The following is a 19,774-nucleotide window of genomic DNA, read 5'->3' on the forward strand; positions in this document are numbered from 1 at the left end:
ATCATGTCAGTGCCCACTATGACTTAAATTTAACTGTAATGTAGACTTCAATGACTATTTTCTTTGAAAAAAGAACTTTTAAATAGTTAAGAGAGAAATTCCAAGAAATAATAATTTGTATCTGTTTTTAAGTTCTAATTTATTTGTATAAATAATAAAATTACTGTAGTAAATCTCTTTGTAAGATCTGAATTTAATCAAATATAATAAATCAAAAACTACTTAGTTAAAACAGATTGAGAGTGATTTGTAAACTCTGTGGAGAAAACAACCACTAAAGAAGATTTTTTTTTTATTTTGATGAAAATGTATTTAAATGGTATTAAACCAGGAAGAAAAATTTGGGACACAGACATTTTATCATGCAACATATTAAAATAAGTAATATAAATTTAGTCTTATAGAAGTGTTTCAAAAAGAATGTAAAACAGTAAAACATGCACATGTTGTTAAGTTGCTCTAAAATGTGAATTTTATTCTATTTCACTGAGTAGAAGCTGAAATACTACATTTTTGTTATTTGTTCATGTATTGCCAATCTCCTTCCTGATATTAACTTCCTCCATTATTGGAAAGACTTCAGCCAATATTATCATTTATAATTTCTCTTTTCATTAATTTACAGGCTTTTATGTTGAAAATAAATGACCTGTACCCATATGATATTTTCTGGAAACACAAGTGTCAATGAAAAATAGGATTTCAATTTATAGTCTACCCACTTTAAAAACACACAGAAAAACCAAAGTGGTAACCTTTGTCTACCTTAATTTTTTTTATTAGTTAATGAATTATTATACTAGCTAGAACAAAGTCATTTGTTCTCCTTATTGAAATCTACATTATAATTAAATTTAAGGTTACCCTTTCCCCAAAGTGTTTTATTCAGAATATTTAAATAAGAAATTGATCAAACAGTTCTCTCTAAAAAAAATAATGCTTTTTATTTATACTCTTCTATTTAGATATACATAAAATAAGGTGACCTATTAATTCTTTCATAGCTAGTGAAAATGCAATGTTTTTTGGCAAATGTGAGGTTTGTTACAATGATTACAAAATGGTTACCCTAAAGTATATATTAGCATTCTTAACTCTCTTTAAAGATGCCCTTTGGAAGTAGATGGATCAACTCAGGTGCTATTGTTACTATTTCAAAAGGCAAACCAGAAAATCTACAGTTAAAAAAAAATAAAAATCTGTAGATCTGTACAAATTTCATGCAGTAAAATAGATGATTTTGCAGAGAAAATTGCTTGTCAATCAGCAAAATAGAGGCCAACTTTGAAGTCTACAAATATAAGGGCAAAAGGAAAATTGATTTGAGTATCTTAATGTACCATGACCAAGTCGTCTCTCTCTCCATGTATGAATCTTCAAACAATTAGAAAGTGAAAAAGTTGGATTTGGTGATTGTTGATGCCTGAATTTCAATTTCAGCCTTGACTAATCCATAAAGTTGTTTTTTCTCCCTTCTATTTTTTACATGGAAAAAAAAATAAAAAGTAGACTGAATGCTTTTTTTCATTATCTTGATTTTGTCTTCTTTCTCATTGCTGACTACGTATGGGACATTTTTTTTTTATCCAGAAAAACAAAAGTCTTACATGTTTCTTCTCTCACCCCAAAATCAATACCTCAAAAGGTATGAGATTTCTCCACACCAGGTATGAGAGTTCTCCTCTAATTCAATTCAGTTCAATCCCAGTGACAGTAGAGCCTGATCCCACAGTTTGAGGGTCAATCCCCAAGACTGCCCACCTCCACTTTAAATGTCAATTACAAGCTCCAGGTCACTGTGCCTGTGCTTCTACCTGAACAGCTACAAATCATCATTCCAGCAACCCCTATCTTCAGGTTCAAGAAATTTGCATGAGTGACACAGAACTCAGGAAAACACTAATGTTTAACCGTTTATCATAAAGGACATGAATGAAGAGTTGGATAGGGTGAGATATGGGAGAAGCAATGTGGAGCTCACATGTCTTCTCTGGGTTCATCACCTTCCAAGAACCTACAAATGTCCAGCCATCTGGAAACTCTCCAAGCCTGGTCCTCACGGGTTTTTAAAAAAGAGACTTTATTGCACAGAAATCACAGTTAACAGACTAATGAGGAAACCTAGCAAGACTCTCTATTCAGATTGTTCTAGGCTTCTCAGAGTAGCATTTCTTCATCCAGGGTATGGTGCATGACTGCTCTGAAGTGAGGAGGGTCTTAAGATAAGTCACATTAAATAATTTCTTTTTGGCCGACTAGAGTCAGGGGAATATTACAATTTCTAAGACCTGCTTAGGGAAAGGATTATAAGCCAGTAACCATGGTCAGAAACTGAAAAAATATATATCATCAATCTATTCTATGGCAGTATCTCATGTTACTGCAATTATATACAGATTTTTGTATGTTCATATCCGTGTATACTTTGTTCAGGAGAAGAGAAATATAGTTTCAGAATTCAAGTGAAATCACTCCTTGTCCAAAGGGCTAAATTGTATACTATTAAAATTACTAGCTGCTATTGTTTTGATATCACTAATGTCCCCCAAAGATTCGTGTGTTAAAAGTTTGTCCCCCAGAATGGTGCTCTTTGACAGTAAGAGTACCGTTAGGAAGTGGGCCTTTGGAAGGTCTGTAGGTCAAAGAAGACTTGCCCTGGAAAGGAACTGGGGAACCTTGTTCTTTTTCCCTACTGTCTTCCTGATTCCTGATGAAGATAGCTTGCTCTAACATGCTCTTCTTACTGGTAACATCTGTCATTCTCTCAAAAGCTTGGGCCACTTGATCTTGGAATGGAAACTCCAGAACTGTGAGCTAAATAAAACCTTACTTTTTATAAGTTAATTGCCTCAGGTATTTCATTATAGTGACAGAAAGCTGAATGATACACTTGCCATATCAAAGTATATAACAAAATATCTATAAATATAGCATTTTATATTAATACTTTATATGCTGAGTTTTATAAACATAAACTGCTATATCCTCAAGAAATTAGCTGAAAATTTACATATAATTATGCTGTATTACTATTTTATATAATAGATTTAACTCTATTTGAACAATACACTAAATGGAAATAGTTGGGCTACATAGATAGCTATTACCTTTTCTAGAAGCTTCTGCATTATTTTAAACTTGACTCTAATAGCATTGTATTTGGTGAAACTCTTCATTCTTGTTAACTAGGTACAAACACATGCGTGCACACACACACACACACACACACACACACACACACACACTTAGACCATTTGTTTAACCAAAGTTCAAAGTCACCTTTAAAGGTATTGATTTCTTTTGCTGACACTTTATTAAAGGAATCTTCTCTCTAATTAAGGCTGAATCAAGATCATTTTTTAATAAAACTAGGACTAACAAATTGATAAAGATTGAAACTGAAACTAGCAAATATAAAAATGCTATACTAATAGCTTTGAGATCAATGCTGATGAAGTAAGGGATTTAATGATTAACACTACCATAGGTTAATAGTTTAACTCATGCTTTAGGGTTCAGTCAAAATTTTCCTTCTATTTAAAAATAAGTATTTTCTCAATTATCATGGTAATTTCGTGATTGCTGTATGAATTCTTACCTCATTGGAATGTACATTTCCGTGTTTACATACACAATATTTTGTCCAACACTAAACACATTAATAAATCAGTTCAATTAAAAATGAAGCATGTCAATGTAGTCAATGAAAAATACTGGTAAATATTAATATGATGAAACCAATTCATTTGAATGATCTCATACATATAGACACTTCCTGAGGCTTTAGTTGACCAGACTGCTCTGGGATAAATTAAAAGCTAAGGAAGCATCCAAAAATGACAAGCACACACCTCAACTGCATAACTAGAGGCAGAGTTTAAATAGATGAGCAATTCCCCATTATGTCTAGGAAGCTGAATTACTGAACTATGTGTGTGCCTGTGGGAGGAAACTGATTGAAACCTACAGATAACAGGATTAGGATTATAATGAACAAAAACTATTTTCTGATTGCAGTTATTTTTACAACCATGCTTAGTCTCCCAAGAGAGAACGTTTCCATTTTTTGATGAGAATCATGATCCTGACAAACTGTGGATTACTAGAAGCTCTCTTACAATGTCAAATATTGAATGTCATAACACATATCAAGAAAGCAAATGTTGAAAGTGGCAGACAAGTGAAGCGTGGACAAGGGAATGGGACTAATAGAGACCAGAGCTTTTGTGTATGAAAAGAAATAAAATTTCTTGAAAATCACAAAGGTGTTACTAAAGTATTATGAAAATGGTAGATATGAATCACTGTAGAAATATGGTAGTAGAAAGACTAAACCCAAAGGATGTGTATCATATACTTCTTTTAATTAAGCCAATGTGATTGTGATAACACCACAATAATTATAGTTAGAATCGACATGTTACTGGATGATATTCCTTAATCTATATTTTTGAATTAATTCCTTTCTTTCTAAAATTACTCTTATAATTATTGTTAGCAACATTTCTCTTTGAAAACATAGTAATGGATCTCTAGAAAGATTTAAATAAAAGGAGACTTTAGATTTCATTATTATAGACTAAAATCACAGTGGTTTGCATACCCTGCCTTGAACAGGATGATCTGAATGATAACTGTCAGGGGCATGCCTATTGATAAATTAAACAGGTTTATAATAGCACTGAAATAAAATCATTCAAGCAGAGTCTTGTTTCAAAAACAGTACCACAAGCTGAGCAGTAATATCACATGTATATTATTGTTATGTCCACAGTGCTGTGCAATAATGATTTTGACTGTAATTCATGGTGTGTTTTAGGATGTAGAAGCAATAAAATATTGATCATAAGCATGTACAGACATTATTCAGAAGATTAGATCAATTTATGAGAGGTAATAACTTGTAAACCAATGACCTTCCAAAGGCCAAAAGTAATTCCAGGGTAAAATCATTGCGTATCTTGGGTTCCAGAGGAAAGCAAAGTTACTAACGTCAGACAATGAACTGAAATGTATTTTTATAGTTTTGCTCTCAAATCACGCAATACATTATTTAGGAACCATCATAACACAAATACAGTATTAAAAATATTGCTGTCTTTTATAGCATGTTCAGGAATATATATATATATATATATATATATATATATATATATACACACACACACACACACAGACACACATATATAAATATTTTGTCCAACACTACCCATATTAATAAATTAGATATATAATATTTTATATATAATTATATTATATATAATTTTCATTATATATAATGTACATTACATATAATTATTTATACATAATTTTCCTAAAGACAAAATACCTTTTAAACTAAAGGGTGAAAGAAAGCCAACAAAGTCAACATTTTAAATAAACCATTTAGTATGATTCAGAGAGAATTAGTACATGCATAAAGAAGTACAGATTTCTAAAAATATGAAAATAAAGGGAACAGATTGTTCAAAAATTTTATCATTTGCAAAATCAAATGGATGACATTTAGTTTTTGGAAAATAAAGTGATATAAATGTTCCCTACATAATTTGATTCAGTATAAATCTAAGTTTAAATTGGTTCATTCCACAATAGGGTATTATAAATTATAATTAATTCACATGTCTATATGATAAATTCTAAATTATTAACCCATGGGAGAGGAACGTTTAATTAACTGACTTCCAGCAATGAAATTATAATATCTGCTGGCAGACAATTCAATGAATATTCTGAAAAATTATAGCATATTTTTGAGCTTTCCAAATTTAACCTTTTGTATTGCTTTCAGAGATTAAATGGCTCAATATAAGTTTGCACAGCAGGGGAAAAATGCAAGTGGAATTGTAAAAGCCCATTGCAACATGGAAGTAGAACTGTAAAATGGAACATGTTACTCTCAGTTTTTCTTGGTGAAAAGAGAAATAGATATGAAAAAGTTGTCAAAGACCATATCTTAAACATTAAAAAGCTTTATTATAATAATGTGATACTTAAAAAGGAATCAATATGCAAAATTCAATAAAAACCTTTCCTGTGATTAGATAAAATATTTAAATCTGATATATAGTTACAAGTAATAAGCTAAATATTCATGGCATATAATTCTAGAAATATTAAATTATAGCTCTATGACATATCATAATTTTATTATGTTAACTTTTAAAATAACTAAGTAAATGTATAAATAGGTAATGAAGATCTACCTAATTAAAATGTATTGTCCACTTATAAAGCTTTAGCTAAGACTACGCTGATTTTTAAAAAGATAAATTAACACATAACATCAATAATCCTAATCTTAAATATTTTATGGCATATGAATATTCTATTCTCACTTACCTAGCTGTAAAAAAGCTATAAGGCAAAAACATAATTTAAAAGCAAAGAAGTAGGTTTTTAAACAACAACAACAACAAAAAAAAAAAACACACAGAAATGCCAAATCAAAATTCATTTAGAAATTGGACACATGGTTCTTCTTTTACTGGAAGAAAATAAATGGGATTGGTCCAATGATCTTTCAGTTTTTCTTAGTGTACAGACCATGTCCCATCCTACCTTCAGTTAGATATATCAAACAAGGCTGGGACATCATGTTGCAGAGATGCCCACTGCAGTGGTGTGGTGGCAGATGGCCAGGCACCTTGTGGGCAGTATCATCATTGGGTTTGAAGCCAGACAATGCAAGGTGGGTTCAAATCGTGGCCTTGCTAATTGTTAAAATGGAAGTAATAATAATACTTTTCCACAAAGATTTTCTCAAGAGTTTAAATGAAATCAGTGCAGAGAAAAGATATAATAATTTAAAAAAATCTTACAGTAATTTCTACTCAATAACGATCACATAAAGAGTAATATGTAGTTTAAACATGTTAAAGAATTTGGTTTTGTTTGGGTTGCCTGTAGTGAAAGTAAATACATATATATTATGTATGAACCCTAAGAATGAAATAATTCTATCAAGGACAAGTCAAGATATATGATCATTTGTTTCCATTGAGTTCATGGAATTTCTGAATGGAAAGAGAGTATAATAGAAAAAAAAATATAGTTCCTTCAGGATGGTATTGTTTTCAACCAGGTGTCATAAGTTTCCTTGATATTTGACTCAGCTTTTTATAAAATGTGATATATTCATATAAAATAAGGACATTTCTGTGTCAAGCTTTTCTAGGGTCAATTTTTCACAAATGAATATATTAATTTTTTTACCTCACAGTAGTTCCACTGGTCCCAATTCTTCAATTGGACTGTGCATTTGCACACATTCTGTTTGTTCAATATCTGGTATCATTTTTTTTTTAAATAACCCCCTTTCCCACCCTTTATTGCAGTTGAGTCACTCTAGAAATTTTAACTAATAGTTCTAATTCATAATCATACTTTTAAATTACATTTCAGTTTTCTTCATAGTTTTAGTGGCCATTCAATCAGCACATAGTATTAATTTGCTATCTAACTCCTAACTAATAGTACAATAAAAATTCTATTAAGGCAATGGTAATTCTACCTTTCAAATAATTATTGTGATCATGTTTATTTTACTTTGTATTATTTACTGTGGATTGCTTTAGTAATAGATTTACTTTAATCATATGTATATGTGTATATATAATCATATATGCATATATAATCATTTATGTATATGTAATCATATATATAATCATATATGTCCATATAATCATATATATATATTTATAATCATATATATGTATATATACATATATATGATTCTCTAATACTGTATTTTGTACTTCTCTATTATCATTTTTCCTTTTTATTTCTGAAACTTTATGATTTATACATAGTTAGTCTACCAAGGTCTATCATTTAATGAATTTAACTCAATTAATGTAATTCCTGAAACCATACTTCATTTTGTATTTGTAGAAATAAAGATGTATTATGATATGCCATAATAGTGAGTCAAATTTTACTTGAATAATTAAATACCAAATATTAGAACAGGCTAAACTGAAACATAAAAGTGTATACATTGATGAGTAGAAAAGATAAAATAAGGACTTAACTTCCTAAGAGGCAATAACAATCCAAATGTTTCCTTGGCTAATTCTAGAGAATACTTTAATATTTCATCTCGTGTCTCTCCAGTTTCTCTAGTGATTTTCAATTTTTTTCTGCAATCAACATACCCTTTGTTTTTAACAAATAGGAAATGCAATTAAATGACTAATATATGCATATAATTATCTTGCTGTATAGTACTTTATCTAAATACTACAAAAATATGAAATCCTGCTTATACCAAAATGACTAAGAAAAAAATAATTTAAAGGTGGGAAATCTATTTGTATCCTGGCATGCATTCAGTTACTACGATTTTTTAAAAAATATCCATCATGATAAACAATCTAGTAATAATTATAACAAAATCGTCATTGTAGTCTAAATATATGTCACAGAATCTATAAAAAGCACTCACAATTGTCACACATTTTCTTGTTTGCCCTGAAGCAGTATGTCACTGTTTGAGAAGAATTGTCTAACAGTTTTGACCTGACTTTCTTCCACATTTATGAGGCAAACTCTTCCATACTGTGTTATACTTGAGTTCTTTTCTTTGATTTGGATTTGATGGAATGTTATGTCATATCTGTTTGTCATAACAAATGCAACTTCTCATTAAGTTTCTGGCTCACTAAATACTTTGTCTGAAATCACACATGGAATAATGTTAAGACATTTTTACGGGGTTCAAGGAACTATTAAGATCTACAATTCTGAATAAAAATCTAATTATCCATATTGAAATGTGTCTTTCATGTAATAGTATTTTCTCTTCTAGCTCCTCCATGAATCTGGACCATTTTTCAAATCCAGTTTCAATTTTAGTCACTGATTTCATCATCCAGGCTCAAAACCACCAGAAATAATCTTTCACTCATCTGTAATTTTCTGTCCTTGTCATATCTCCAAAAGCTCATCAGTAACATTTATTTTAAAATAATAATAGCTAATTTTGTTGAATATCTTATGTGCACATAGCAGTGTAATCGATTTTTTGCCATTTTTATTTAATCTTTACATTGTCGTCATAAACAAATATTGTATTCTTTAAGAATAAAAGAAAAGAACAGAAAAAAAAAGAATCCTTATGCAAATTTCCAAGTTCAAAATCTTAACAGCTGTTAGGGAATCCAAGTAAGTCTGAGGCTAAAGCCAGTGTTTTCGATTAATACCTTTGATTACTTTAAATAAAGCAAATCTGTTAAAATGTCTAATTATATAAACACCTAAATCTTACAAAAATGAAATGAGGGGGAAGAATACCTCTTTAATAAAAAGAGACAGAAGAATAAAAAATAGATAAGGAGTTGAGAGGAAGATTAATTCTAAAGCTCTGTTTGAAACTTGAATAAATCACCTAGCCTCTGATGATTAAAAATCAGTTTCCAGGCCTTCCATAATCTGTGTAGCTGCTTCTATACACATCAAGAGAACATTTCACATTTGGCCAACAGGAACCTGTTTCACCAAAACACCACGTCTGAATTGGTCCCCCTGTGCTTGCTAGGCCCCCTGTTCAAATATCTTTCGTTTTTACACAATATATCTTCAGTCTTCTCTTCAATCTTAATTTTTAGCTGTCCTGTTTCAGCGGCATTTAGTATTTTATGTTGTCCAAAGTTTGTTTTTTTTTTTTTATGAGACAGAATATCATTTTATTTTGACATGTAAAATAAATAAAACAATTTTAATGTTAACATTGATAATATGAACTTTGCTATTTTCACTATTGATTCTCATTTTAATGAATGATTCTTTTCAATATTATTTGTTACCCTAAAGACATTATAAGGAACTATCACTCTGTATATTTAAAATAAGCGTCCTATGCAAAGGAGAAAAATATCATGTATATAAGTGTTCTTAGGAGAAAAGCTAGTGGTACTTGAGTTTGGTAAGGGGCTTTTTACAACCCCCAAAGCTTGATCCATCAAAGAAAAAAAAAACACAACAAGTAGGTCTTAATTAAAATGAAAAACTTCTGTTCTGACACTAAGAAGAACCAATAGATAAGCTGCAATCTGGGAAAAAACTATTCACAATTTATGTATCTGATAAAGTATTTATATGAAAAATACAGAAAGAGTTCCTAACACTCAACAGTAAGGAAATAACCAACCTGATTTTAAAAAAGGAAAAATATCTAAATATGCACCTCATTAAGAAGTATAGATTGCACATAAGCATAATGACATCACACACTATTAGGGAAATATTAATCAACACAATGAGAAGCGACTATACATATATATTAGAATGACTCCAGTCCAAGACAGTAACAACACAATGCTGGCCAGGATGGGGAGAAACAGGGACTATCATTTGTGAGGATGCAAAATAGCATGTAGACAGTTCGTCAGTTTCTTAAAAAAGCTAAACTTCGTCTCATTAAAGTTTTTGTAGACAAATATAAGAATTATATATTTTGGGCTGGGGATGTGGCTCAAGCGGTAGCACGCTCGCCTGGCATGTGCGGGGCACTGGGTTCGATCCTCAGCACCACATACAAATAAAATACAGATGTTGTGTCCACCGAAAACTGAAAAATAAATATTAAAAAATTCTCTCTCTCTTCTCTCTCTCATTTTTTAAAAAAGAATTATATATTTATAAAAGCACAATGCTAATGATTATAATAAGTTCCACTTTACTGATAAATTGATTTCAGTAAATATGATCAATATATTAGACCATTGCTGGTTGATTTAAGAAGATTACCTGCTAATCAAAACTAGACAGTTTTTAAAATTATATCCACTATTTAATCAATACTCAACAACTACTCTAATCTGTACATAATTATGCATCATTGTACTTTTGAAAGTATAATGAAGTCCATTCTTATTATTATAACTGTTATCATTGAGAGATAATTTGTGGAAAAACAGCATTGTACCTATTGAAACTGTGCTTTTTCTTTCAAGGAGATTTTATGAAAAGAGTTTTATAAAGAATAGTCTAATAAATAACTGTAATATGCATATCAGTGTTATATATATTTCTTAAGAATTTCAGCTATTATAAAGGTACAAACATCCTAAGTAAACAGCCTTGGTTTTATAATGAACAGGCTCCTAAACCCAAGAAAGTCTTCCATCTAGAGTAAAAAATTAGCCTATAAATGGATTCATTTTCAACACATTTCTATTCCTATTGTACTATATATATATTTTTTTACATTTACCATATTTGTGGCTTTAAAAAATAATCTATTAATAACTGGTTATCTTCACATAAAACAACTTTGAAGAACATGTAGTATGTACCAGTTTAATTTCCCTCCATATATCATATTTTATCAATTTGATTACATTTTTTCATATTTAATTCCTGTCTGAATTCTTAGAGTTGATAATATTTCCTGTGAGTTGAAAGGCAATTATGATGCAATATCATTGGCTCTGATGCACTTACTTGGTCATAACTGTTTTTACTGTGAAATCATCAGAGTTATGTGTATTAAAGGGAGTATACAAGTTGAGTTTAATTATTATTTAATATTTCTTCCATGATACTAATATATTCAGTATTGTCAGTAAATGTTATTGTTATTCCAGGCTCAGAAACAAGATTAGACATAGATTTGACATCCATAAAGGCAACAAAATTTTGGAGAAATAGCCATAATCTATACTTTCTTGTGAAACAGAAATTAAGCTATTTAAGAAGATACCCTTTGGTAGAAGAAACTATTTTACAAATAAATATCAAAAATTTTGCCACCTGCCAATCTAAATGCAAAAGAAAATTATCAGCTCCCTTACTTAAAGATGAAAGAAACTTCAAACAATGAAAGGTAGGGTGACTAATCATTGCATAAAACTATCCATGACATTCCATTGTGGTTTAATTGGTAGTTATATTTTTTCTTTACCAATACATAGATATATATATTTTACAATATTTTTGCCTTATAAATATAAGATTTGTTTAAAGATTATATCAGATATACAAATTATTAAAGAGTAACATTTCCTTTCAGATAGTGACTATTTCAACACCAGAATTTTCTCATCATATTAGAAAATAAAAGACAAAAAAAGTGGAAGATATAGGAAGAATATGTTAGAATCACAACTTATGATTAAAACTCAATGAGCAATGACACCATGAATAAGAGTAACAACCATAGAGACACTGGAGCCCCCATCTCAGTTTAGTGTAATAGGGACAACTACTACTGATGCCTGTTTTTGAATTGCATGTCAAGCTATAAACCTATAAAGGGTGAAATATTAAAACAGTTGCAAGGCTATTCAGATAGAAAAATGTGAATTTTCATTATATATCTCTACAGGTTTTTTCATATACAAAATATTTATGTAGATGCATTGCCCTAGTATCTTGGCAATTTCAAGAATGACCATTAACACTGATGGAAAAAAATGACAGGTCATGATAAATTTTATTTTATGTTTACCAGGATAAAATTTATTTCTTACCAACAGATTTTGTATAATAGCTAGACCTGCATGAATAATTTAGAATGAAAACACAAATGCCATTTTATATAAATCTATACTTAAACATATGTGCTTAAAAAATATATATACATCCATATATAAATATCCATGTATATGCACACACATGTGTATTATGATACTCTTCTTTCAAAATTTATAGTAGATACCTCCTTTGAGCAGAAACCAGTTCTGGCATATTTTTATGCTTTCAGGGCCTACATGTGTTCAACTTATTCTTATGACAAATTATTAACATATTTTCATATTTCAATAGGAAAAACAATAATTTTCTCAATGAAATATTGAATCAATAAAAGAAACCATTTTCAAAGCAATTATCTCATGCAAATTCGTGGCAGGAGTTTTGTCTGTTTATACAACAAAAGGCAGTGGCACATGGATGGAAGAAAGAGTCAAGTAAAAAGAGAAAGCAAAATAAATAAATGCTCACCAGGACATCCAGGGAAACATAGTTGAATGAAGTAATGCCAATGTCTCAGGCAAATGGTTTGCTCTTTTTTTTTTTTTTTTTAACCAAAGGCTTTCTCGACCCTCAGGCACAATTACAACAGCTGTACCACACCGAGTCTATCAGTCATAATCTAGGATAGCGCCTCTTTCTATTAACCAAGCAATAGAGAAGCAAAAATTACTTATACCAGTCCATATGAGGCACTCTGTTTCGTGCAATGCATTCTGATGGCTTAATTAGGTAGACTGGGTGGCACATGGGGTTTTTCAAGCCAGGTTCATCACAAAGGCCATATCATCAGGGAAGAGTATTCCTGGAATCTACAGCTAGATTGCAAATACAAGTTTCTTCATGAGGATCTCATAGCTGACTGGGTCTGTTAGTTTGCTTCCATCTACTTAAACAATTAAATAAAGCTTCACACTAGAAGATCAAGGCTAATAAGAGACACAGAATTGAAGTGCAGCTGGCAATTTCTCTAGTTATTAAGATCTCATGTTAACCTGAATGATGGTCTCTGCACAGTAAGAAATGCTATTTTCCCTCCTTAAGTATTTGTTTTCTTTCAAGACTTGATAATCTATGGATAGAATTTCTGGTTCTTTGTGACACTTGCAAACACACAAATATAAAATCATATTTGTATGTATATATATGAATACATATTAAACATATGTATGTTAAGACACATATGTATGTCAAGAGTGAAAATCTTGAACAACACAATTACACTGAGGAAAATTCATATGTATCATATATTTCACAGCCATTTATTATATAGTTTGCATAATATTAATATTACGACTTTTCTCTTTAACTTGCTTAATTGACTAGAATATTCCACTGCTGTTAAATCTATACAAGGGACAATACTAAGTAATAAATACAGATATGTGTGTGTACATATATATGTCTATATGTGTGGATGCATCTGTGCATGGTGACTTTAAACAACATTTTGAGTTTCTTAAGAATTCAAGCTCATCAAACATATAAGACAAATATTGGTTCTATAATCAAATGGATGCATACTATTATGCTTATGCATTTTTAACATTTATATATATTTCTTTTTATGTTAAAAATAATTTAATGATGGATATATACTAAATATCATCACTCTGTGTCTGCTTTATATTTTTATGTTTTTGTTTATTTGTGGCGCTAGGGATCAAATCCAGGACCTTGCACATGCTAGGAAAGCGCTCTACCAATGAGCTACATCCCCAGCCCTCTTGTTTTATTTTTTGAAGATGCCATCATTAGCTCAACCACAAAGAATTATTAACACCTCTCTTTTTATTAACAGCTCTTTCTCCTTTCCCTCCCATTTTCTATTATCACTCATTTTCTTGGAATCTATATCGTACTATCTTTTTAAACTTTTCTGTTTTTCATTACTATTGTTTCATTCAAAATGAGATCTTTATTGGTACATTCTTCCTTTAATTAATTTATTCATAAACATTCAGATTTAATATATATTCATAATTAAATTATTTTCAACACATAAAGAAGTATAAATGTTAAATTAAAAATTCATGAGCATAATTGTATGCATCCACTTGATTATAGAACCAATGTTTGACTTATAATATGTTTTGATGAACTTAAATACTTTCTATTTACTACTTACTTTCTTAATAGTTTTCAAAGAAAACTTTTGAATAATTTCAGAAAAAAATTCCCTCTTTTCTATTGTAATGACAATCTATTATAATTAGAAAATTAAATGTATATTTTTTATTCTGAGACTGGGATTTGAACCCAGGGTTGCCTTACCAATGACCCTATCCCCTGTCCTTTGTATTTTATATTTTCAGACAGAATCTTGTTGTTTATGAGTCTGAGGTTGAACTTGTAAAACTCCTGCCTCAGCCTCCCATGTTGCCTGGGTAGTAATTGATTTTTTAAGACTGTTTTCTGCACAGAAAAGGAGAATGAAAAATACTAAGCCTATACTCATTCACTCTGTCTTCCCCAAATTTACAAGAAAAACTTGCCACAGTAGGTACAGTTTGAAAAAATAAATTAAGGAACAAATTGATATACCATTTTCCCACTTGATTCACTATTCTAATTAATATTATTTTATTAGGTTACTCCTCAGATCTCTCACTACTTCTTACAAAGCAGATTTACAGTTAAAGCCGCTCAGCATTTGTAAAATGCTCTTGTGGTTTGAATTTCAAAACTCTGCCTGGGAACTTCTCCAAACTTCTTTTAATATGAACCTTGTCTTTCTGCCAATCTGAATGAGATGCTCCTTATACTCGAATCCCTATGTCTTGTCAAAAGTCTACAATTCACCTTCCCACCCACCCATTTCCAACCTTGTAAGACTACTAAAGCTTACATGTCTATCCATGTACAAAGCCCTCATGAGTCATTTTCCTGTGTTTTTTTATCTTCTTGCGTACTCAGTAATCTTCCATAACCTCCTCAAGCATTACCCTGGACTCTACTGATTGATTGATTGATTGATTGATTGATTTCATAGCAAAAAATCCAATTACCATCTAAAATAGGTCTAAAGCTATGTTTCTCAAATTATATATAATAAGAGAATAATTTGATAATTTTAGATACTTATAAATTATAGATTCAAATTTAGATTCTTTATTTCAGTCATTTTGCCAAGAACCTTAGAAAACTTCAGTTGTAATAAGTGCCTTAGAAGTTTATAAAGAAAAATAATCTATAAAATCTTGTTGATTAAAAATTCTCTCGACATACAGATTTGTCAAGTAGCACATACAAATTAGTTTTATTTAGAATACTTCTGTCAGTGAAAAACTGTATAAGTTTAAGTATTTTTATACTTAAGTATTATATCTTAATTGAATAAATATCTGAAACTTTTCAAATGCTTCATTGATTTTTGAACAGTCATTGCAATTTAAAAAATCATTTGCTTTCAAACAATCAATCTCTATAGATTCTAAAGAATGTGCATAGTTGTAATTATTGTCCATGACTATTCTACTATTGAAACTAATTCAATCTTTGGAAAACATATTCCTGTGGATTAAAAACCTTTCTTAAGGAAGCATATATGAAATATCAATTGTTAATCAAAACATTTCAAAGAAAATGCTTAAAGATTCTGTCCCCTTTAGATTTCAGAAATTTATTTTCATTATTTATTTCATGTTATAGATGAACATTTTAAAAGTCTAAAATAATTCCTCAAATATATCTGCTAGCCATATAAAAACTAAAATGCAAAAATTTGGAATATATGGAATATATTATGATTTCTAGAATTTTACATAAAAGGGTTCTTTTTCAAAAAATTTACCATTCAAGGAATGATTCAAATCCTTATAACATGTAGCTCCATGCAATTACCTTCCTCTGAGTATAATAGCAAGATACTGAAGTGGTGGAGGAGGGATGGTGGGGCGGGGGAGCAGTAAATCATTTCAGAAAGTCTCACACTCAAGGCTTGTTGACATGAGGCAGGGCAAAGGAAATAACCCTGTCAGCACCTGCATCTCTAATGAAGGACAACACTGGCACACATTTAGAGAATGAAGAGGAAAAATAAATCATGCTTAACTTTAAAATGGGTTGTCTGATTTATTCAAATAGAAATATAACCTTGTAGGCTTTCCCTTCATGAATCTCTATCTAAAATCTTGCAATGTAAACCTAGAATTTATTTATTTATTTTTGTTTTTTTACCATAGTTATTCTTCAAAATTTCAGTTCAATTCCACTATAGGTGAACTGTGTAATTTTAAAACGTGTCATTTAACATTTGTCTTTCATTGTCTTCTTGACATCTGTTGCAATTAAAGGTGGATGGTTAAAATGTGAAGATGGGTATCTGTCAGATTCCTTTTCAGCAGAGATTAAATAAAGATGTGGTGCAGCCCTGATACAGCATGCCTCAAGAGATAACCAAAGCTGGTGTAGGAATGTATTTTACACATAAATTAGAGATAAAGGAAATTAACAAGATGAGTGTCTACCAGTGGTTTTAATAAAGAGGAAGCCAATTTTGGAAGGCTCTGTATACAATGAGGCAAAAACTCAAGTGGTTGGTTATTCTGAGATGCACTTCTTAATTTGTCCTTTTCTCTTAACACTAATTTACTTTTCACCAACAAGAGTATATATTTATTTATATGTACAAGCGATTTCTATTTCACACTCTGACACATCAACTGCTTAACATGTAATATTGTAAAACCTGAAAGCAATTTTTAAAATGCAGTATACATTGAAATAAAAGATTAAAAAACTAGGACAATCCATCAATTCCAGAAATTATATTGAAATGATATATTGATATTTAGTTATATCAAGTAAAATAACTGTAACTTGACTGAAAACCACTTTATTGTTGTGGTAATAAGATAATCTAGATCTGGCAATTAATATACTTGTTCTTTTATATTGTCCTCTGATACATGTTGTTTCATTAGACACCTGTGCCAAAAATAACTCTCCAAGTCAAGTACTATGGAATACAACCTTTTCATTTGTTAAGAATCATGCTACATTTTTTTGTTCCTTTATCTGACTTTCAAAATAAATTTCTGATGAAGGAAGATATTTGTTCCTTAAGGAGAAGGGCAGACATAGTCCATTGACTGAAAAACTCAGCTTTTAAAAAAGACACTGATATTTGATCTTCAAAGCTACGTTTTTGCTTCCTGTGAGCTATGCTAAATTCATTCCAGATGTGAAGTTTGTAATGAATGTAAGAAAGCTAGAACAACAACAAAAGAATCAGGACTTCATTCTAAGATGAATGGGAAGGAAGCAACATTCGAAGAATGATGAGTCCTTTCAGTAGGTTTTCTAACCTCCCTAGCCTGAAACCAATGCTTCGAATGGAGGCAGTTATGAAAATGACTTTTACTCGGCAGGTGTTCCTTTTGAAAAGCTAATAGCATATTTCTTTTGACGGATAAATTACTTTGAAATAATTTTTGAACTCTGTGATCCTGAAAAGAAAAAAAAGGCATCTCTAACTATGCATCCCATTTTGGCTACCCTTATTTCGTTTTTAGATGTTGCCTCAAAATGGATCCCAAGTCACTAATGTGTATGGCATATTTTTAACTCACTGATAACCAATCTATCACTTTGTTACCAATCTACATATCTTATTGGAAAATAAACTCATGTATTTTAAGATCTCTTTATATTTTATATTTAAAAGTGCTTGCATGTAAGATAATAACCAGAGTGTTGACAATTTTTGCACCTAAATGTTCCAGTTTTGTTTGCTCTGAAATTATATATATCCTTTTGAATAAAGAACATACTTTTATTCCCTACATTAACCTCATATCTCCCTGCCATAACTACTCATGCATGCATTCTTTCTTTGAGTAGATAGATAACTCTGTTTCAAACCTCACCTGACCATTCTGCGTTTTTAATATCTGCTAAAAAACTAGATCACAGACTAACTTTGTAGACCTGTGGCAGCTATTAGCTACCAGACAGTTTAAAGACAAATTCAACTAAACTTTATCTATGTACGTATCTACAAATTGTAGCTTTCAAAACACTTTTAAATAAGTATTGTATTTATCATAACAATTTGTAAAACAGTGAGTGAACTTGAAATTTTTTACATTGTAGATGTATTCAAAACGGCATTGAATTTTCTTATTGTCAGTTTTTGACATTGGTTCTTAATGCTAGCAAAAAAGGAGAATATAGTAATAGATAAAATTTAAAATGTGTAGAAATTTCAGTGTGTTAGCCTAATTCAGTAAAATGCCTATAAGTGCATTTTCTTGCAAAACACCAAATTTTCTATACCCTTCAATCATACAGAAATGTTTTTAATGGGCATATAAATCTATTTGTTTGTAAGATCCTTACATCCTACACAATTTTCCTAGCAGAGGAAAAAAAAAAGTGAGGACTCTGGATATTTTATAATTCTCAATTAGTGTGTGGATATAAATGATAATATAGATATCCCTTATAGTTCTATTTAAGAGGAAATGTAAAATTATATTTTGATTAATGCATCAAAGTATTTTTTCTACATTCTTCTACCATAACTTTGGGTTTAGTTACTTTCCTATAAAATAGTTTAAGTAAAACACTTCATAGAAATGCTTTTTTAGTACCAGTAATAAAATTATGACTTCAAGGAAATAGGTTTCTAACTTCACACATAACAATGGTAACTATGGTAGCAACATAGCAGCATGTTGCATTTTATATTCTGACAACGTTCAGCCTGTTAATTAAAATGTCACTATTCTAAGGGAATTTTAGTTTTAAATGTTTCACTTTTTTTTGATGGTCCTTTTCTAACATACTGACACACATTTGTGACTACCCAATGCTTCTGGTGTTACACATTACTCTTCTGACACTTTAATTCACGTAGTTAATACAATAACTCCTTTTATGTTTCATTGACATTGAATTTTTTTCTCATATTTATCTGGGAGTTAATAATGCACTATGTATTCAAGAGTGACCATTTCATCCCTGAAGTTTATCATCACACACACACAAGAAGCCATTCACACAGACTTACAAGTTCCAAAGACAAGAAACACATTTGATTTACAATGCACAATTTAAAAAAAAATCAAACAAATTTAAAGAAAAATAGAATACTAATTATTGATGAAACAAAAGCATACCACTTACCTGGAATAAGCTGAGCCAGAAACAGATGATGTTTTGACACGCTGAGGAGTGATATTATGACCAAAAAAGGAAGATGTTTCCATTTCATCTTTGTCCCTTCCTTGCATTACACCCAGCCAGTGATACAGATTTATGTTATCTGGTGAGATAAAAATTATCCAAATTACTC

The 19,774-nt window shown here is 30.3% G+C and overlaps 1 protein-coding gene across 4 annotated transcripts in view; it reads right to left on the reverse strand.

Annotated features, from left to right (window-relative positions):
• Robo1 (roundabout guidance receptor 1) overlaps positions 1 to 19,774 on the reverse strand; it is a 1,045,885-nt gene that overhangs the window by 892,679 nt on the left and 133,432 nt on the right. For all 4 annotated transcript variants that reach the window (XM_058574582.1, XM_058574581.1, XM_058574578.1 and 1 more), the window contains exon 2: positions 19,606 to 19,744. In XM_058574582.1, the coding sequence (XP_058430565.1) occupies positions 19,606 to 19,693 (88 nt within the window). In that variant the 5' untranslated portion in view covers positions 19,694 to 19,744. The remainder of the gene's footprint in view (positions 1 to 19,605; positions 19,745 to 19,774) is intronic.

This window comes from Marmota monax, unplaced genomic scaffold, assembly GCF_021218885.2.
Source record: "Marmota monax isolate L192 unplaced genomic scaffold, Marmota_monax_Labrador192_F-V1.1 WCK01_AAM20220418_F8-fsc00016, whole genome shotgun sequence".
NCBI classification, from domain to species: domain Eukaryota; kingdom Metazoa; phylum Chordata; class Mammalia; order Rodentia; family Sciuridae; genus Marmota; species Marmota monax.